At 42.6% G+C, this 19,824-nt stretch overlaps 1 protein-coding gene across 1 annotated transcript in view; it reads right to left on the bottom strand.

The window, feature by feature from the left end:
* LOC121640415 overlaps positions 1-19,824 on the bottom strand; it is a 601,409-nt gene that overhangs the window by 296,882 nt on the left and 284,703 nt on the right. Inside the window, exon 15 of the mRNA XM_041986133.1 lies at positions 13,736-13,742. Within this exon, the coding sequence (XP_041842067.1) occupies positions 13,736-13,742 (7 nt within the window). The remainder of the gene's footprint in view (positions 1-13,735; positions 13,743-19,824) is intronic.

Raw genomic sequence — 19,824 nt, 5'->3', positions numbered from 1 at the left:
CTCTGCAGTTGTTGGGTGTATAAGTGGTGAATGGGAGGAGGAGTACAGGGGGCTGGTGGACGGATTTGTGGAGTGGGCGGGTAAGAATCACCTGCTGCTTAATGTGGACAAGACCAAAGAGATGGTGCTAGATTTCAGGAAGAAGGGATCAGCTCCACAGCCCCTCTGCATCCTGGGTAGTGATGTGGACACGGTTGAGGAATATAAATACCTGGGAGTGACTATTGATAACAGACTGAGCTGGAAGACCAACAGCACAGCTGTGTACAAGAAGGCCTGCAGCAGACTCTACTTCCTGAGGAAGCTGCGGTCGTTCAACGTGTGTAGCAAGATGCTGGAAATCTTTTACCAGTCTGTTGTGGCCGGTGCCCTGTTTTCATCTGTGGTCTGCTGGGGGGGCAGCATTGCAGCCAGTGACACCAACAGACTGAACAAACTGATCAGGAAGGCTGGCTCTGTCATTGGCTGCAGACAGGACACTTTAGAAGCAGTGGTGGAGAGGAGGACACTGAACAAACTGTTATCTATCTTGGATAACCCGGACCACCCTCTCCACCCTGTGCTGGACAGACAGTGGAGCTCCTTTTCCAAAAGGCTCAGACAGCTTCGCTGTCTCAAGGACCGCTTTAGGAAATCTTTCCTGCCACATGCAATAAGACTGTTTAACTCATCATCATGGTCTCAGAGATAACAATATGAGTGACTGTTGTAACTGGTGAATTTTTGCACTGACTGGATCAACCTTGCACAGTTAAACTCCTCATCTTCACTACTAATCATTGCACTGGACTATATTATTCGCTGGCTATTCTCACTCTTACTGTGTATAGTTAAATATCTCCTTGTATAAGTCTTGTAAATATTGAAATTTTTATACTGTTTTTTATTTTTTTGCTACCTTAAGAAGCACAACTGCTAAATGACTGTACCGCTGCAACACCTAAATTTCCCAGCTTGGGATGAATAAAGTACTTCTATCTATCTATCTATCTACCTGTGTTTCTGTGTCGATATAAAGACACCATGAGGAGGGTGTAGATGAAGTACGGACAGAACGCCAGCAGGTGGAGGAGCAGAGTTAACACAAGATGGAGGGAGGATGTAGAAAGGGTGGAGCTACAGTAGTGGGTGGGGCTGTGTTTGTAGTTTTACCTGCAGAGAGAATCCCACCTGGTCAGGTGACTGTGGATGAAATAAGTGCTGAAATGAGAGTGAAGCTCCTCACCTATGACAGAGATCCAGCTGGGTGGAGACTCTCCATGACTGCTGATGCTACACCTGTAGAGACCTTCATCAGACCTGCTAACATGGTGGAGGGTCATGTGACCTGTAGACTCAGTCCTGATGAGGGAGCCATCTTTATAGAAAGCAGCTGGGAGGTTGGAGGGAGGCTTTGATTGACAGCTCAGGACTCTGCAGGATCACTGATCCACCTCAACACAGAGACAAACTACAGCATTTCATCCATTTCCACACAGCTTCATCACCACTACTTATTGTGAGATGGGAAACACCTCTTTGTGGAAGTAGTTCAGCCCAATCAGTAGCAGAGGAGATAAAAACAGCCGTTAGTGGAGAACTGCTGCTGGTGGAGGCTGAGCTGCTCCACAATGCTCCCCTGATCCAGTCCATGTTTGAATATATAAAAGGGTTTTGGACTGGACTCCAGCTTGGTTGCTTTCTCTGTTTCTAGCCTCTAACATAGGCCACCTTGTCCCAGTACAGAAGGAACCTGAAGAGAAAAGTTCCAGCTGGAGTTCAGGATTTCTGGATGAGCAACACTAGTTTAGAGAAGAGGGAGGAGAGATGTGAAGTGTTCAGTCTTCTGCTTCAACTATGTGGGGGTGGAGAGGGCAGAAAAGAGGGGTCAACATGCAGCGTAACACTAAGCCAGGTTTACCTGCTGAGAAAGAAAAAGAGAAACACAAGTTAATGACGACAATAATGTCAGATATTTATACATGAAAATAAAAACCAAAGATGGTGCATTATGGGACCAGGATCACTAACAGGGATGGACGAGACGCATCCTTTAACTCTGATTGGTTCATTTATAAAGTCACCTTGTGTTTCCTGAAAGGTGCTTTAAATAAAACGAGTTATTAATATTATTATAAGGGTCACCAAGTCAGCTCTGACTATAAGCTTGATCAAAACAGAAAGTCTGAAATCTGGTGTGAAGGGTAGAGAAGGTTCTGCTTCCTGAAGCCAAACTGGGAGCCGGTTCCACAGAGAGGGTCCGAGAACTAAAGGCTCTGCCTCCATTTCAGTTCCTCTAGGAACCACCACTGATTCTAATTCTGATCATTTAGTAGCAGCACACGTCTAACAGATGAAAAGTTCTAACTAAAAACAATTAAAGTCTATAAATGAAAATAAAAAGCTGCTTCCTGCTTGTTTACAGCTTGTTAGTCTGTTTTTAACTTTACTACTGTAATCATCAGGTAACGACACCATAAACCAGGGCCACACATCGCTATGTAACCAGTTTAAGATGGAGGAGACAAACTGGTTTACCTGCACTGTACTGAACTGGAGGAGGGGCCTGTTCACACAGGAACAATAACACAGGTGGAGGTGAGTTCCAGCAACACTGAGACAAACTGGATGAACAGAGTGAAACTTTGAGGAAGATGAACGTCCTCCTCTTTCCTCAGAAGTCGTCCTGAAGCTGGTTGTGTGATAAGAGTGAAGTGAAGTGTCGGCTTTAGCTCAGGAGGTAGAGCAGTCAATTCCAGGCTTCCACTGACTAGATGCAAAAGTGTCCTTGAGCAAGACACTTAACCCCACGTTGCCTCTCGATGTGCCTATTGGGGTGTGAATGTGTGTGTGAATGGGTGAATGTGATAAGTAGTGTAACGTGCTTTGAGTGGTCAAACTAACTACAAAAGCGCTTTATTTGTCAGAGCTGCTGATGTCCTGAAGGACTTAAAGTCTCTCTTAGTCTGACAGGAAGATGAAGATGTTGCTGGTGATGGTCCTCCTCCTGCACGGTAAGATCAGCTTCCTCTAATCATCCTCACTTCCTTCATCTTCCTCTCTGATGGTGGAAACGTGACATTTCTTCTTCTCTTGTGTGTGTGTGTGAAGCAGAAAGCAGCTTTGTGTTGGAGTGTGTGAATGTTTCAGAGAGAAACTGTGGAGAGCTGCCACTGTTTCCCAGATTCCTCCTTTTAGCTGATGAGGGAAAGTTTAGCAGTGAGGACGTTTGCTGGAATTTACTTTGGAAAAATCCAGGAATTTCTTCTGGCTGGAATCTGATCTGCAGAGAATCCAGCTGATCCACAACGTAACTACAGATTCTACTAAATGATCGTTGTCAGTCTTTCCCATCATTTCTCAGAGTTGTTGGTCTGCTGCTGCTTCATGAAATATTCCAGATGAGAGGAACCAGTCTTGGTGTGTTGGAGCCAAACAATCAGAATAAACAGAGAATCCAAAGCAAGGAAAGAGTCCACGTATCAGAACAGGTTATGTTAGAGTAAGCGAAGTTGACAGTTTAAAGTTAACAGTTTAAACTTTCTCCCTTAAGGATGGGTAATGATTTGCGGTCTCACCCATCCTGCAGAGGACAGGATGTGGTGGTCACAGCTCTGTGTGATAAGGGTCATAAAGTGTTGTATGCTAATGTGTTTCCCTGTTTGAAGTTTGCGAGAACTTTGCTTGCTCTACTGAAGTGTGATAGCTGCTCAATAAAAAGGGTGCACTGGGGTTGAGACTTCGGAGTTGACACCAGACACTCTCTGAGTGCTGAACCACAGTCTCTCCCCATCGCGATGAAGCTGACTTCACTCTGAGTTCTTTGTGTCTTATTTTATGATAGAAAAATACCCATCATTTTTGGTGCCGTGACCCGGATCCCAACATACCCATTCGTTGACAGGAGGAGGCCTGAACACCGAAACCCGCGCGGGCAGCCATCATCAGGACGGCTGAGAGGAAAGACCTGACGACTGAATTGTCCAACAGGCCGGTGATTTACTTCATGCTCATCCTGCCAGCGGTGGATTGACGGGATCCGTGACTGAAGAGGACACCGAACTCGGAGTGAGTATAAGCAAGAGAGTGACGCTAGGGAAAGAAATAATAGACGCCAGGTTAAACCTGGGAGCAGTCTTTGTTATAACACGCCAGATTAAATCTGGGGCAGTGTTGGTAAAACACGCCAAGTGGTTCCTGGGAGCAGTGCTATAGACGCCAAGTTTTTTTTTTTGGGAGCAGTCACTTAGTGCGCCAGACTAAGTCTGGGAGCAGCACTATAGAACACGCCAGAAATTTTCTGGGAGCAGTGTAAAAACGCACGCCAGAGAACCCTTGGGAGCAGTGTTAAAGGTAAAGCGTCTGAAAGAAGTCACAGGGACAGAGCCTAGGCAGAAGTGTGTGTGAGTGAGTGACTGTGAGAGTGAGTGCTCGAAGTAGATTTGACTGAAGCATCGCACTGGTGGAAACCTAACGGTGATAACACAAGCCAGTGGTCTGGTGAAGTAGGTCAATTTACCTCTCGAGATTAAGGTCATAATTTCATAACACAACGCAGACCCAATATGGGAAACAGTGAATCTTCAGTCGCCTTAGAGGGCGATGTGAAGTACATGAATCAGAGGAATCCGGATAACGTCAAGTTTCTGGACAAATGGGTCCCCAAATATGGGGTGACAGGGAAGTTGAAGGTAGATGAGTGGCAGACAGTAGTAGATAAGCTGGAAGCAAGTGTAAGTGGTAAGACTGGTAAGAAGGCAGATAAGAAAAAGAAGGAGCTTGAGTGTGCGCACAGGTGGTTAGAGGAGTCTAAGATTCGCAGGGATAATATTAGAAAGTCTAAAGAAAGAAAGAAGGGCGAAGAGGCTGCTATGGCAGCTTTTGTAAGACCTGGTGATAACGAGACCGGTCCCGTCTACCCAACGAGACGGGACCAACCTGTTCAGCCCGCACCAGGCCCCTCGGGTGGAGCTGCTTCGGCCACCCAGGGTACTCCCAGAAGAGGCAGCCTACCACCTACTCTGACCCCGACCTCGTCCCCGCTTGCATCTCTTACTGCTCCACCAGTAACAGATTCACTTAAACCAGGCCCGGCAGCCCCGTTATATCCGGTGCTGCCACCTGCATATGACTTAAGACCGTCAGATAGTGTGCGCCCACCAGCCAGATACACAGAGACTTTCCCCATGATTCAGGTTGCTAATCCTAATCCTGAGACAGCTGACAGACACATGTATGTGTTCAGACCATGGACTCTTGAAGAAGCTGCCAAAGCAGTAGCAGGTGTGACTCCTCCTCGTGAGAATCCTGATGACTGGGTCCAGGACATAACTGACATTATACATTCCTACAGACTGAATGCTCACGAGGCAGGAGAAGCTATGATGTCCTCTTTGGGGAAAGACTGGGGCAGAGTGAGAGGAGATTATACAGGCAGAGATGCGGTAGGAGCAGTTAGCACCTACCCAGCAGATGGTGACATAACTGGAACCTATAAAACTCAGCAAGATGCACTCTTTGACCGTGTGCGTGTTGCCTTTAAGAAAATGGCTAATTACAGCCACCTTGCAGCTGTAAAACAGAAGCCAAATGAAGAAGTGGATGATTTCCGCATACTGTTTGAGAAAGAATTCAAAATACACAGAGGCATTCTCTATCAAATCAAACTTTATTTATATAGCACCTTTCATACATAAAAATAGCAACTCAAGGTGCTTTACAGATAGTAAAATCCCCCAGAACCCCAACCCAATAGCAGCAAGCCCCATTCCCCCCCCCCCCCCCCTTTCCCATCAAACACACACACACATCACGGAGGATAAAAGCAAGTTAAAAGGACCAAGGAAACGCTGTCGTAAATTCTGGGGTCTAGTGGTGTGGGGAAACACTGAGATAAAACACTGTAAAACCAAATCTAAAACATCTAAAAACCAACCTGGGTATAAAAGTAATAGTAATATTGCTAAGACCCATAAAATAAGAGAACCCGTGAAATAAGAGAATTAATAATATAAATAGAAGCTGAATACAGCCTGTGTGTTAAGAATAAAGAAATGAATAAATACAATAGTAATAATAAAAGTAATGATTAAAATGCTAAACTAAAAAGGTGGGTCTTGAGTCTGTTTTTAAAAAATATCCACACTAGGTGCTCCCGTCACGTCCTCAGGCAGACTGTTCCACATACTAGGGCCGTAGAAATAAAAGGAGGACTCGCCGTGGGTTTTTGTTTTTTCATATGATACTGACGAAAAAGGCCTGTATCAGCAACAGCTTAAAACAGCCCTGTTGGACAAGATGACGTATCAACAGGAAACAGGTTTGCAGATGCAACCGTGAAGCAAGCAGCAGCAGGGCAATTTGGGGTCAATGATCTCTACTCTGCTGAGCAGCAGGGGGTTTTTATTGACCACACGGTGCTGGGTGACATGCAGGAAGCAGCGTCTAAGACAGAGAAACAACTCTGGCTTACTAAAGGAGCAGCTACAAGTCAGAGAACAGGACTTTATGAACTTAATGGTAAACCTGTTCTCCCAAAATCTTTATTTAAAGCAGCAGCATTGGTGACACATGGTGTATGTCATGTGTCAACAGGGGGGATGAGTGACATTATAGAGAAGCAGTTCACAGCCTTTGGATTAAAATCTTACTTAAAAAGCTTTTGTAAATCCTGCGTGATCTGTATTAAACATAACCCACAAGGCAACATGAGACCACAGAGGGGCAGGTTCCCTGAACCAAAATATCCTTTTCAGACACTCCACATGGACTTTATTGAACTAAACCAGAGCGGACCACATAAATACTGTCTGGTAATGATTGATGCTTATTCTAAATGGGTTGAAATAGTCCCAGCTAAACATGCTGATGCACTGACTGTGGCAAAAGCAATTTGTAAACACATTATACCTAACCATGGTATTCCAGAAATAATCTATAGTGACAATGGACCACACTTTGTGAACAAACTAATCTCAGACATGGCAGAACACCTCAAAATGACTTTGAAAAATCACTGTGCATACCATCCTCAAAGTGCCGGATTAATAGAACGGACAAACGGGACAGTTAAATCCAGACTGAAAAAGTGTATGGAAGAAACTAAAAAGCCCTGGCCAGAATGTTTGGATTTAGTAAAGCTATACATGAGAATAACCCCTTCTGACAAAGGATTAACTCCTTTTGAGATCATTCATGGCAGACCTTACAGACTACCAGTGTTTTCTAAAGACTTACAGCATGCTAATGATGAAAACACTTTAGCAGACTACATGAGGAAAGTTCTGCAGCAAAAAAATGTAATCAATGCAAGTTTACTGCCCTCCGATTATATTCCCTTACAGGACCTTCCTGAGCTGGTGAAACCAGGAGACTGGGTCTTCATTAAAGTCATCAAGCGCAAAACCTGGTCCAGCCCACGGTGGGAGGGGCCTTACCAAGTGCTGCTGACAACGCCTACGGCAGTCAAGATAGCGGAAAGACCCAGCTGGATACATCTCAGTCACTGCAAACTTCTGAGTGCAAAGTAAGGCTGCTGTGAGTGGGGGAAGGAGGGCTGTGATTAAAACCCACAGCCTCTGGCTACAAATGGGGATTATCTTTTAGTGATAATTCGTATCAACGCCAGTGAAGAAACCAACGGATCCCATTTCACCTTAAGCAGCACCTTTAACTCAGAAACCAGCACAAATGGAGGATCTGGAGCAGAGACGTAGACCAAGGCGTCACTGCTGCTGGACCTACGCGTGCGCTGTGACTGTAGCATGTCTCACCACCTTGTCCTTTGCATTACTAGTGGACCATGGTGGACTGTGATATTAAGGGTGTGTGCTCCATTCCTATCAATATTGATTCTGTTTTGCATTCTGATTTCTTGTGTGATTCCATGTCTTAAATCCATGATTTTGAGCAATTTCACATGCTTATGCGCAACAACTTATGTTGTCACGGGAGTATGCTCCACTCCCAGTTGATGCTACAGACACAGGTCTGTAATGTTCACTGTTATGATGCCTGTATTGAAAATGTGAAGACAAGTGATACAGTCTGATGCTTTGAAAAGTGGACTTCGTTTTATATTTGCATTTCTTCACATATTTTTGATTTATGTTTTGATTTATGTTTGGTTTATGCTTGGAATTAATAACTTTAAATGTCAAACAGGAGGGAAATGTTAGAGTAAGCGAAGTTGACAGTTTAAAGTTAACAGTTTAAACTTTCTCCCTTAAGGATGGGTAATGATTTGCGGTCTCACCCATCCTGCAGAGGACAGGATGTGGTGGTCACAGCTCTGTGTGATAAGGGTCATAAAGTGTTGTATGCTAATGTGTTTCCCTGTTTGAAGTTTGCGAGAACTTTGCTTGCTCTACTGAAGTGTGATAGCTGCTCAATAAAAAGGGTGCACTGGGGTTGAGACTTCGGAGTTGACACCAGACACTCTCTGAGTGCTGAACCACAGTCTCTCCCCATCGCGATGAAGCTGACTTCACTCTGAGTTCTTTGTGTCTTATTTTATGATAGAAAAATACCCATCAGGTTAGAAATATGAACCAACATGCAGAGGAAATAAATGACATGCTGTACAGATTGTTGAGGAGAATTCAGGTGTTCATAGGATGAAGTAGAAAAATGGGATGTGGATCAGAGTGATGGTCAGATCTGAGGAATGAAGGCCAGAAGGCCACAGATCGGTTCTGAGGAAAGAGGACGTTTAGTTTCCTGTTCATCCACACACACACACACACACCCACACACTATACATACACACACAGTCTGTGTGTGTGTATATATATTATATATATATTAATGCTGTTTCAAGTGGTTCCACATAACTTTGGTACTTAATAAACCAGTTTTTATAAGATTTACACATCAACTGAAGTATATTGTACAACAGAGACTTAAATTACTTAAACTAAATTGGGCTACTTTTTTATGTCCACATTGAACTCATTTGAGATGGTTAAAGGGGTAGTGCACCCAAAACTGTGTTTTTTGAGCTGTAAACAACACAGAATTACTTAATTGTGATTAAAACTACATATATGGCCTACTTGCACAGACAATGCTCATAATACATAATGCTCCTCTACAGGGTAAAACCAGGTTGTGTTTTTTGTGACAGAAATTATCTACGTCACAAGGAAATTTAAGAACCCCACAGCCACTCCCTCCAGATGCAGATAGGCGGGTCTAGTGTGCCTCTAGAGAGAGTAATGTGTAGGGAGAGCAATTGTAGTTACATTTTTATTTAATTTTAATGTATTTATAAGGCTGTGGAATTATGGACAAAAATATGAAGATGAATACACAGTATTAGATAGCACAATACTCTTAGTATATATGTTCTTTGCAACTATAAAACCTAACCTGTTAAATGTAACAAACATGTTAACCTTAAGAACTTAACAAAATATACAAATACAAAATAAGTGGCTGATTGTACTTGAGTGCATTTGCTGCACTAGACAGCACTCAGCACTCTCCCAGTGTGCAGGAGGAGAGCAGAGAAGCAGAGAGATGCTTAAGGGAAGTATATCACTCTTCCCTCGTGCAGCATTGTCCTGAAGAACTTTCAGCAGTTCTGGGGTTGCCTGACGTTAACTGGGATACTGTTCTTCTTCACCTTCCTGGTTTGGCCACTTTTAAGTGTTGTTTCCTGTCTTTTTTTTCTACATTCTGCAACCTCAACCATATAAATCTCCCTGTGATGTGTTACTCTGTGTTTAATTTAAAAATATTAAACTTCCCAATGATATGGTCTTTGAAAATGTGTAATGCATTGTTTTAATATGATTACCTCACATATTTTTTTGTTTTCACAGTCCCTGATGGTGGTCAAATGTATCCTGCTGACTTTGGCCATCCATATTTTCCTTCTGTCCCTGTCTTTGGGGAAGCCATACATACGCACGCCTTTCTCTGAGCGATTGGAGCATCCCCATGCAGCACAGCATACCATGGTGAAGACTGTATTCAAGGATAGCAGAGAAAAGAAATGGCTAGATATGCTGATCTAGTCGAGTTTTATTGTAAAGGAATTCTTTTAGGTATTAAATGCATTTGGAAAACAAAGGGTGTTTGTCTGATTTATTATGTATATGTAGGGAGTAAGTCTTGGGATAGTTAACAAATAGTGATAGAAAGCCATGTATTTTCCATGAATTGAAATCAAAATTTTATTTATTTGCCATGGATTTTCTGTAAGAACACATTATATTGTGAGTCCAGACTTGTGTAGTTATCAGTCTGCCTCAGTCAAAATAAGTCTTAAGACTTAAAAGCAATTCACACAAGTAGATACTAATAAGTAAGAATAGATAACCCATTTATTTGAAATGAATTGGGATCTAAATTTTATTTATTGGATATAGATTTCCTGTAAGAACAGTTATCATTATGCTGTGATCCTAGATTTATTGTGTAGTCACTTGGTAAATCATTGTCGTAACCTGTTGTTATGCCTCAGTCAAGTCTGAAAGATAAAGTTAAAAAAACAGAAAATATTACGATTTACATGCTGTTGATGTCATACAGGTTTAGTAAACTTAACATGATTCATATCAATGAACACAACTTTAAAAATATTGCAAAGCAAAGTCTTCATTGATCATTATTTACCGATTATCGTAGTTTTCTTATTATTTTGTATTGGCTGCCAAGCACTTCCTGGAACTTTTGGAGGCTACATGGACCACGTGATTGGCAAGCGTTTTGAGCTTCCGGTGGCGCCACTCTCTCTCTAGAGGCCCTCTAGGCGGGTCCTCGTCTTGCAGGCAAATAAAGCCACGCCCACCAATGCATATGAAGGCTGTGAACTTATCTGGGTGGCGTGGCTCAGTGGGTAGACCGGTCGTCTTGTAACCTGAGAGTTGCCAGTTCAATCCTCGGCCTGTCAAGCTCATGTCGAGGTGTCCCTGAGCAAGAAAACAGAACCCCAAATTGCTCCTGATGGGTCATGGTTGAGCACATTGCATGGCAGCTTCCGCCATCAGTGTGTGAATGTGACGTATATTGTAAAGCTTTGGGTATCATTCCAGGTACAGTAAAGCACTATATGAATACAGTCCATTTACGATTTATCTGGTGTAGATTTGCTAGTTTCAGACTTCTTTCACAGAATCCTCATCTGGCGACAGACAGCTGTTACCCATGGATCTCAAGGAGACAGAAGAAGGATTAAACAGACTTTATTAGAATACTGATGAACTGAAGAAATGGTCTTACGAATGGCAGGTACAGAGGAGTAGACAGATTTTCCAGGATCCATGGAGCAGTAAAGGGGAAGTGGAGTATGATGAATGAACTGAATATACATTAAAGCAATGCAGAGTTATTGAGTAAGAGGAACTTGATGTGGTTAAGTTTGTCTTAATTGAGTTTAGTTTGTCCAATTAAAGTGTTAAAAATAGAAAAATAAATATTAACACAAGTGGTTTAATCCCAGCTTTTCTCAAGACAGCACTTTTAAAAACCTTTCAAAACAGCCTGCTATACAAAATACTGGAGGCATAAAAATGGCAGTGGCAACATCTTTAAGTCCATGAAGCAGCTGCACATCTTCAACTATGATGCCAACATCTTCTGGAAGCTGATCAGCATCTGCACCTGGATGTTTAATCACATAGATGCCGATGACCGTCTGACCCAAATGTCTCTGGGTTTCATCAGGCTCCTCACTCTAAAAACAGATGAGATTATTTCATAAAAGTTCTCCCACAGAAAGACATAATTCACATGAAACTTGCACCATTTAATAAATAACTTTAATAATTGTCTCCACTAGTAAGTGAAGTCAGTTGAATAATAGTACATTTTAAAAAAATTAACACTTTTTGGGAGAAAATGTAAGGACCTTCTGAAGGGAAAAATACTCAAACAGCTGGTATTGGATAGGTTTGTGAGATGTGTACAAATCATATTTTCTGAACTCTATTTATTGTTAAATAAAAATCACTTTAAAACTGACAACACTTACTCCATGTTCCTTCATGAGCTCTTCAGGGTCTTCATTAGGATACACAGCTAGTTCTTGGAGGTTGCAAGCTCTCTTTGTTTCAGCCGAATCATTCTGCAAAGCACAACAGGAAATATACTGTTTATACAAGTCTTTGACATTTAGAAGATGGAAGAACTCCATAAAGTGATTCCTGACTCAGATATCAGCTGATCAACCAGTCTTATGCAGAGGTCCCTCACACATTCATAAAATCACAGTTAACTACAGCTGCACCTGCCAATCAGCAACAAGGGCAGAGCAAATAAGTGTGAGAGGCAACAGTTAGCTGCTGTTATGTGAACTGTGATACTGTGGGGGAGGCGATACTACGCATAGTATTCACATCAACTGAGGTAAACATTAGTATACAAGTAATTATATACAAACCTGGTCAGTGAGAGCCACAATGTGTTTTATTTTGTGTCCTGCTGCTCCTCCTTGTTTGTGTAGAAACTTTAGCCGACTTGTCAGAGTGGTGGTCCTCTGTGACAGAAACTTTGGGAAGAGTAGGATGGTGGTAATCTGTGTGACACTTACCTAGGTATGTGTTCAACAAGACAAAACACCAGGTTACAGAAGAAGGTTAACACACATGAAGCAAAGACAATTTACTAATGACCTGCACATTTAAGACTTGCCTCATGTTCCAGAAAAAGAGCTGCCATCTACTTTTGAATTCTGTGATGAAGGCATGTCTTGAACCACCTCATACCACCGATGAGCAAAGGTTTTCTCCATTTTCTCTTTCATCACGTGGTGGTTGTTCCTTTTCTTGACCTCAGATAGCAGTTCTACTCGCTCCTTCTTAAGACTCTCTTTGTCTTCTCCAGCTGGGTAATGGGAACAGAAACTGGCTTCAGCTCTCCTGGGTTTCCTCACGTGGTTCGGACTTGAGCAGTTACCAGGCTTTCTGTTTTTCATAGAGTTAATGCTCATTTCTTGGAATCCCAAACTCCTAATCTAAGTGCGGTAGTAGTCCATGTTGTATTTTAAACTGATTTTCCAACCGCAGTATCCAGTAACAGCCCTGTTCTTTCAGCATGGATGTTTAATGATCAGAGTTTCTGCAACATCATCCAGTTGTGCAGACGTAGGATATCCTGCTGTGTACTTCATTATTTCAGAAGCAAATCCTGCAAAATGTCTGACCTGACTTTAAACTTGGGTTCAGCCATTTGCCTGCGACAGCTGCATCTTTACTTCGTAGGAGAACGGAGGAAGAGGGAAGCTGCTGGCCAGCCTCGACATCTTAGTGGTGCGGTTGTGGATGTGGTTGAAGCTGAGGTGGTTGACTCAGAGGATGAAAGTATATCAGTGTCTGCAGAGGAATCATCCACCTCATGACAAGGTGTAAATGGAGCGTGGCTGTGTTGACTGCTTACTTGGTACAATCACGTTTACTGTTCCTCTGTCTTGGATGTCTGCTGTTGAAGTCAGGTTCATAAACTGGTCAGTCATTGTCCATGTACAGTACATGCTGTCCTTGCTGCACCATGAGTTAAGTGTATATGTGATCTCATGACCCCCTCTCCATGACTCTCCTTTGTGTAGCCATATTGAAACACTGTTAAATACGTCAAATATTAATGACGATTATGAAGCGTAGATAAATCTTGGTTCATGTAGGCGAGTGTACCCTCAGAGGGGGGGCCACAGGTGGGTCCACGCTCCCCATGGGGGGGGCACCGGCCCCCCCTGCCCCCCCCCCCCCCCCCCAGAACCGCCAGTGCATGTACTGCAGTCTGAACTCTCCTTCACCTCCACCCTGTTTTTGTATCTCAAATAAAAGACTGTCCACAGAGTATTCTGGTATTCCAGAAGGCAAAGTTAGCTTCACACAGTTATCTTCTCCGAGGAGAATTTAAAGCTTTGCTGGAGTAGACATCGTGTGTACCGTCTCATTCAACTCTTACTCTGAAAGAGAGAGAATATTAGTGTAAAACAGAGCACCGCACCACTACTAACAGCTATTGTGACATCTTTACAAACTAGGCTGAGTCATGAAAAACTCCAACACATAATACTTTAAAATATTTCAAGCGATATGAAAGACTGTATATAATCCTGACCTCATATTACCTGAAGAATGTACGTATCTTTTTAAAGTAACTACTCGTAGAGAGACAACTTTGTAATCACACAGGAGGTAACGATCCACAAGATGACTCAGCTCAATCACACAAACATCCCTTGAAGAAGGATCCGACTCAAAGGATCTGTAGTGTTCTCTGTACCATGAGCTTAATCTTTTTACTATGAAGGCAAGTCCATCTTTCAAACACACATCTGCACCATTCAGCCAAAGTCTGGCACCAACAAATCGCTGCACTATTATCATGAAGTTGATGCCGTCAGCAGATACGTTCTGTACCAGTGTTGTGGAGTACTTTCTGACTCTGGATGCCATGGTGGGGTTTATTTTGTGGAAGCAGGTGTTGTGGAGAAATAGTCTGTTTGTCGGCATTTTGTAGTTTACCGTCCTTAATAACATTCTATAGTTTTGTGAAGCCATCATCTGGTTGACAACTTCTCCTCTCTCGGTGCTGTATGGTGGTTTCCCCTTTAGTGTCCTCGGTGTCTTCATAGCCGTTTCTGTGATATGATGACTTCATCATATGAGGATCTTCTTCTCTGGATCATACTGTTTTGTAGTAGCTTCAAGCTTATGCTGTGACAAAAATACTTTCAGGTAAAAGAAGAGCTCCGGACATCAGCTTTATGTAAAAATGATGGTTTATTTATTAGTTTATTAGTTTTCAAACAAAGAACGTTCCTCAGTCCTGAATCGGCCAATCATAGACCAGACACAAGTTTACATATAGGATGTTCGTGTGTTCTTCTCCGAATTTCATGTTTACATCCTGTGCTGGGAACGTTTCTAAGTGCAGAGTACAGTCCTTTAAGACAGACCCTAATAAGGAAACAATCTACTGTAAGTGTGTCTTACACAATGCTATGTTTAGATACTCCTAGAGGCCTATAAGCCTGTCCATGCTTGGATCCTAAAGCAAAGAGCAGTCTGCTTCAGCTGCAATGAAGTATAGTTCTAATCTATGTATTTTAAGTAACTCTAATTATGAAATGTTGAGAATAAGACACTTCACCAGATTAACAACAGTAAGATCAGGGTACTTCTGACAGAGACTAACTGCTACCTCCTCTTGAAGAACATCAAGAGCGACTGTTGAGACTTGTGCAACCTCAAGTTTATTTCACAGCTTGATGAAAAGATGCTACGATCAGTCATGAGCTGATGTTTAGTGGCCAAAGTGTTATGTTTTTAAAACAGCTGGTTTGCCTCACAACTTGTTTAAAATAACTTGAATTCACACCTCAGAGTCCAGAAAGAAACAAGTGGAGCAAAGAAAAGGATCAGTGCTGGATAATGTTCCAGGTAGTGGTGCTGAGGTAGCAGTCAGAGTCCTGCTGTGGTGATGTTTCTGACATCATGTGAGACATGAATGTGAGACAAGCCCACAGCTGATCTGTCTTTCTGTTTGTGTCCTTACAGTTTCCCAGCATGCCCTGGCTGGGGTGGTGGAGGTGAATGAGGGGGCGGAGTCGGTCCTTCTTCCCTGTGAGTACGATGTATTCTACCTGAAGAAACCTCAGAGTCGTGTGGACTCGCAGCGATCTCAGTCCAGATTGTCCACAGAAGAGGAGAAGAAGGTGATCTGGAAGAACAGAACCAGCGTTACAGAGGACGGACATCAAATGAAACCTGATGCTTTAGACTCTTAGACTTCAGTCTCACTCTGAGAAAACCACATCTGTCTGACAGCAGCAAATACACCTGCTCCATCACTGATGGAGTAAATGTACGGAGAGTAACGGATGTTGAGCTGAAGGTGGAAAGGTGAGCATCAAACACCTGCTGTAGATACAGGTCAGAGGTCAACCTGAAGGGAAGAACAGAGTGAAGGAACAACCTGATTGAGTCCTTTATTAGAAGAGTAGAAGAAGAAGAGAACAGAACTTTATGTTCATGCTGCAGAACAGTGAGAAGCAGCTTGTGGGTAGAAGATGTTCCTGATTCTGTTCTGGTTTTGTCCTGAGTGCTCTGTAGAGTTCTCCAGAAGGCAGGACGGAGACCAGGTGTGTCCAAGGTGTGTCTCGTCCTTAATAATACAGCTGGCCTTTCTGCTGGAGTCCACCAGTGTAGATGTCTCTCTGAGGGGGACATGTGGTCTCAGTCTCCACTCTGGTCCTCTCACCACCTGCTGGAGGTCTTTACTGTCCTCTGCTGAGCTGGTGTGGATCAAAGTCAACAGTGACCAGGCTTTGATGTGAGAGAGGACGAGTCTTTTAAAAACATCTGGTGGTGACGGGGTGAGAGCGACTGGACAGGAATCATTCAGACAGTTTGATGGAGGCTGACTTAAGGCAGGTGGGGACCACAGACTGCTGTAGCAAGAGGTTGGAGATGGTTGTAAAACCTCTGCTGGTTCATCTGCTCATGACTCCAGTATCCGTCCAGTAAGTCCATCTAGAGCAGCTGGACAGGCTGGTTCTGACCTGATACTGCTGGTAGACTGGTTCTTCTCAGGAAGACCAGGATCAGTGTGAGCCTCTCTGTTGTGGTAGTTGAAGTGAATGAAGAAGTGGTTCAGAGAGTCCGGTAGGGTGCAGTCCATGGAGTCCTTCTCCAGGCTCTGGTGGGTCTTTATAAACCTGCAGATCCCAGATTTGAAGGCAGCATCTTGTGTTGCCTTCAAGTCCACATCCTCACTGTTGGCTCCTGGTTCAGGAAGACTTCAACAGTTTTAGTTGTGGTCAGATGTTGATGGAGGAGAGTCCAGCTGATGTGGGAGCTTCCAGGTCTGTCCCCTCTGCAAATGTCCCCCAGTCTGTAAAACTGAAGCAGTCCTGTAGGACTGAGGTAGCTTCCTCAGTCAACAGCTGGTTTTTACTCAAGGTCTCTGTCTACAGATGATGGTTCATAGGCAGGGATCAGGGACAGAGATAGGTGGTCTGAGAGTCCCAGATGTGGTGGAGAGGTTCCTTCATTCGTCTTGGAGGTTTGTGTAGAACTGGTCTAGATATTAACAAACCACTGCATGTTTGTGCTTCACTTCATGTATTCAGGAGAGTCCAGTAACTAAAATGGTGTAAAATTATTTAGTTTTCTTTCTGTTCCTGATAAGAAATTAAAAAACTGTGACTGAATAACATTGTTCTGTCTTCTCAGACCATCAGGAGGAGGTGAGGTGACCGAGGGGCGGAGTCTGCATCTGCCCTGCAGAACAACACCTGACCTGCCCAAAGACGTCACTGTGGAGTGTCTCGCTCTGATCAGATCTTGATGACGGTCATGTCTATCCAAACACAAGCAGAGGGTCCATGCAACAGGACAACCCTTACTGTGGCCGTACGAAGATGAAAGAGACCTGCTGAGTTCTGGAGACGTCAGGTCTGACCCTGAACACCCCACAGACAGAAGACACGGGAAGCTACATTCTGCACCGTCTACAGAGACAAAGACATCCTGAGACAGAAAGTAGTTCTGATACACGTCAAAGGTCAGTGATGTAGATACAGGTCAGTGATGTAGATACAGGTCAGAGATGTAGATACAGGTCAGAGGTCATAACTTTTCCTTTTTTCCACAGAACCATTTCCATCCTGGGCTACAGCTGTTCTGGTTCTCCTGGTTCTGGTTCTTATCGTCTCTGCTGGTGTTTTATTTCATTTTAGGTTCTATTTCATGTCAGGTGAGTCTCTAAAACTACACTACCCATAATGCTGATGGTCAACATGAGTCTTCTTGTGTTTTTTTTTTTTTAATGGTTTCCAGATGGAAAGTTTATAATTATAACACGTACATCATGCTGCAAAACATAATCATAGATGATCAGTAACAAGAACATAGAAACAAAAACAAAACAGCCCACTGTGGGTTAAACTTCAGGTTATCTGCCAGACGCACGTTTCCAAGTATTCCAAAGTACTTCTGAGTCAGCAGCGATACGTTTATTCTTTCCATGCATAGTTCCAATAAACAAATCCAACTAATGAATAAACGATATTCTAACTGAAACTAACTTATTATAAATTATGTGATACGTGGTCAACAGAAAATGTGACCACCACTGAGCTCACCCCACCTCCTCATCCATTCATCCTAAACACGGTGAGTTGGTACCTTTCAAACTTCATGACACACACGCCCACAGCAACACACCTCACCACCCAAGATGCCGATGCCTGGCGTGTCACCTGTGCCACCTCATAAATATGCAAACATACTAATATGGCTCCTACAACAACATGTTAAAAAAAGCAAAATAAACACTACATACAGATAATTCACAAGGAGGTTCAAACAATGATATATTTATAAAGTTTACACAGATGTAGGTTTTATTAAGCTTTATTTTACCACATTTCAACTTGTTGAAGTACATTAAAATAAGAACTCAGTTCAGACTTTTTAAAAAGAGAAAAAGAGAAAATTTTCTTCAAGAATTTCATTTTATGTTTGTAAAACTTTGTTAAAATAATCAGTAAGTTGATTATATGATTCATTGTTAGTGGAGTTAGAATTTCTAAATATAAATATCAGGTCAGACTCATTTAGAGAGAAATTCTTATCCAGATGTTTCTTGAGATCAAACTGAAAGTCAGACCAGAAATTAGACACATCCACAAAATAAGTGTTCTACAGTTTCAGAGTCATTTTGGCAAAAACTGCACTTTTTACTAAAACCGTGTTTTTATTTATAAATGAGACAGTTAACAGGAGAATATTTCTGTGTAATTCTGAAGAGCCGTTCTTTCATCTTGTTGGGCAGTATGAATTTATAGGGAGGAGCAGATCTAGCGTTCCAGGTTCTACCATCTAGTGATGCTTCTAGCCATCTGTATCCAGCAGCTTGTTTTAGTAGAAAGCAGTTTTCTCATGAAAGCGCTGTTAACCTTCTTATCAAAGATGGAGACTCCGTCCACTTTAACACTGTGGTTAGTTCTACTGAAGGAAACGTGTATATTTGGTGGCACCGTGATGGAGCCGTGGTACCGGATGGGAGGGCGTTAATAACAGTGTTATATTCTCCTGGAGGAACGGGAACACTGGATTTGCTCTTAAACTCATCGTATGAATATAACTGAGCATCGTTATCACAGAGCTGCCTCACTAGCAGGATGCTGCTGTCAAAGCAGTGTGTGTAGAACAGACTTATGTGTGTGTGCTGCAGGCCATGTTCCACAGAAAGAACCTGTGTGGAGAACAGCTGTGTTTAGAAAGAAGAACCAACACAAGAGAACTCGTCTATGGAAACTTGACTTGATAGGAAGTTTTCCAGCAGCATACGGGCGTATTGATAGGAACTTCAGACCAGCTAGTTTTTAAATAAAACATTTGGGAAGATGTTCCACGTACTATCAGGGTTTTTAAGAATTTCTTTAACCAGTTTACTTTGATTGTAACATTAAGAGCATGAAGTCTAAACGATGAGCCTCCCTCTGAGAGAGACAAGCACAGAACAGCTTCTACCATTTTCTGAGGCTTGTTTTCCAGATAAAGTCAAATAAGAGTTTGTTTAAATGATTCATGTTTTCCTTGGTTACCTCCACAGGAGAAAATACATCAGAGGTTCTAGAGAGACCTTCAGCTTCACTTAATAGCTCTCGTCCATAAAGAGAGAGCTGATTTTTTTATTGGTTCAGATTTTCCTTCATTGTTTATCATCTTTGGAGATTGTAATGCTGAAGTATTTGACTATTATTTTAACTGGAATAGCACCGATATGAGTGTGTAAAATGTCTTTAACAGGGAGAATGTCACACTTATTCAGATTTCCATTCAAAGCAGACGCTTCAGAGAAGTTTCCAACAACAGAGAGGACAAA

The sequence above is a fragment of the Melanotaenia boesemani genome, chromosome 5 (genome assembly GCF_017639745.1).
Source record: "Melanotaenia boesemani isolate fMelBoe1 chromosome 5, fMelBoe1.pri, whole genome shotgun sequence".
Classification (NCBI taxonomy): Eukaryota; Metazoa; Chordata; class Actinopteri; order Atheriniformes; family Melanotaeniidae; genus Melanotaenia; species Melanotaenia boesemani.
Note: the sequence above shows the minus strand (reverse complement) of the source record. Positions and strands in the feature narration are given on the sequence as shown.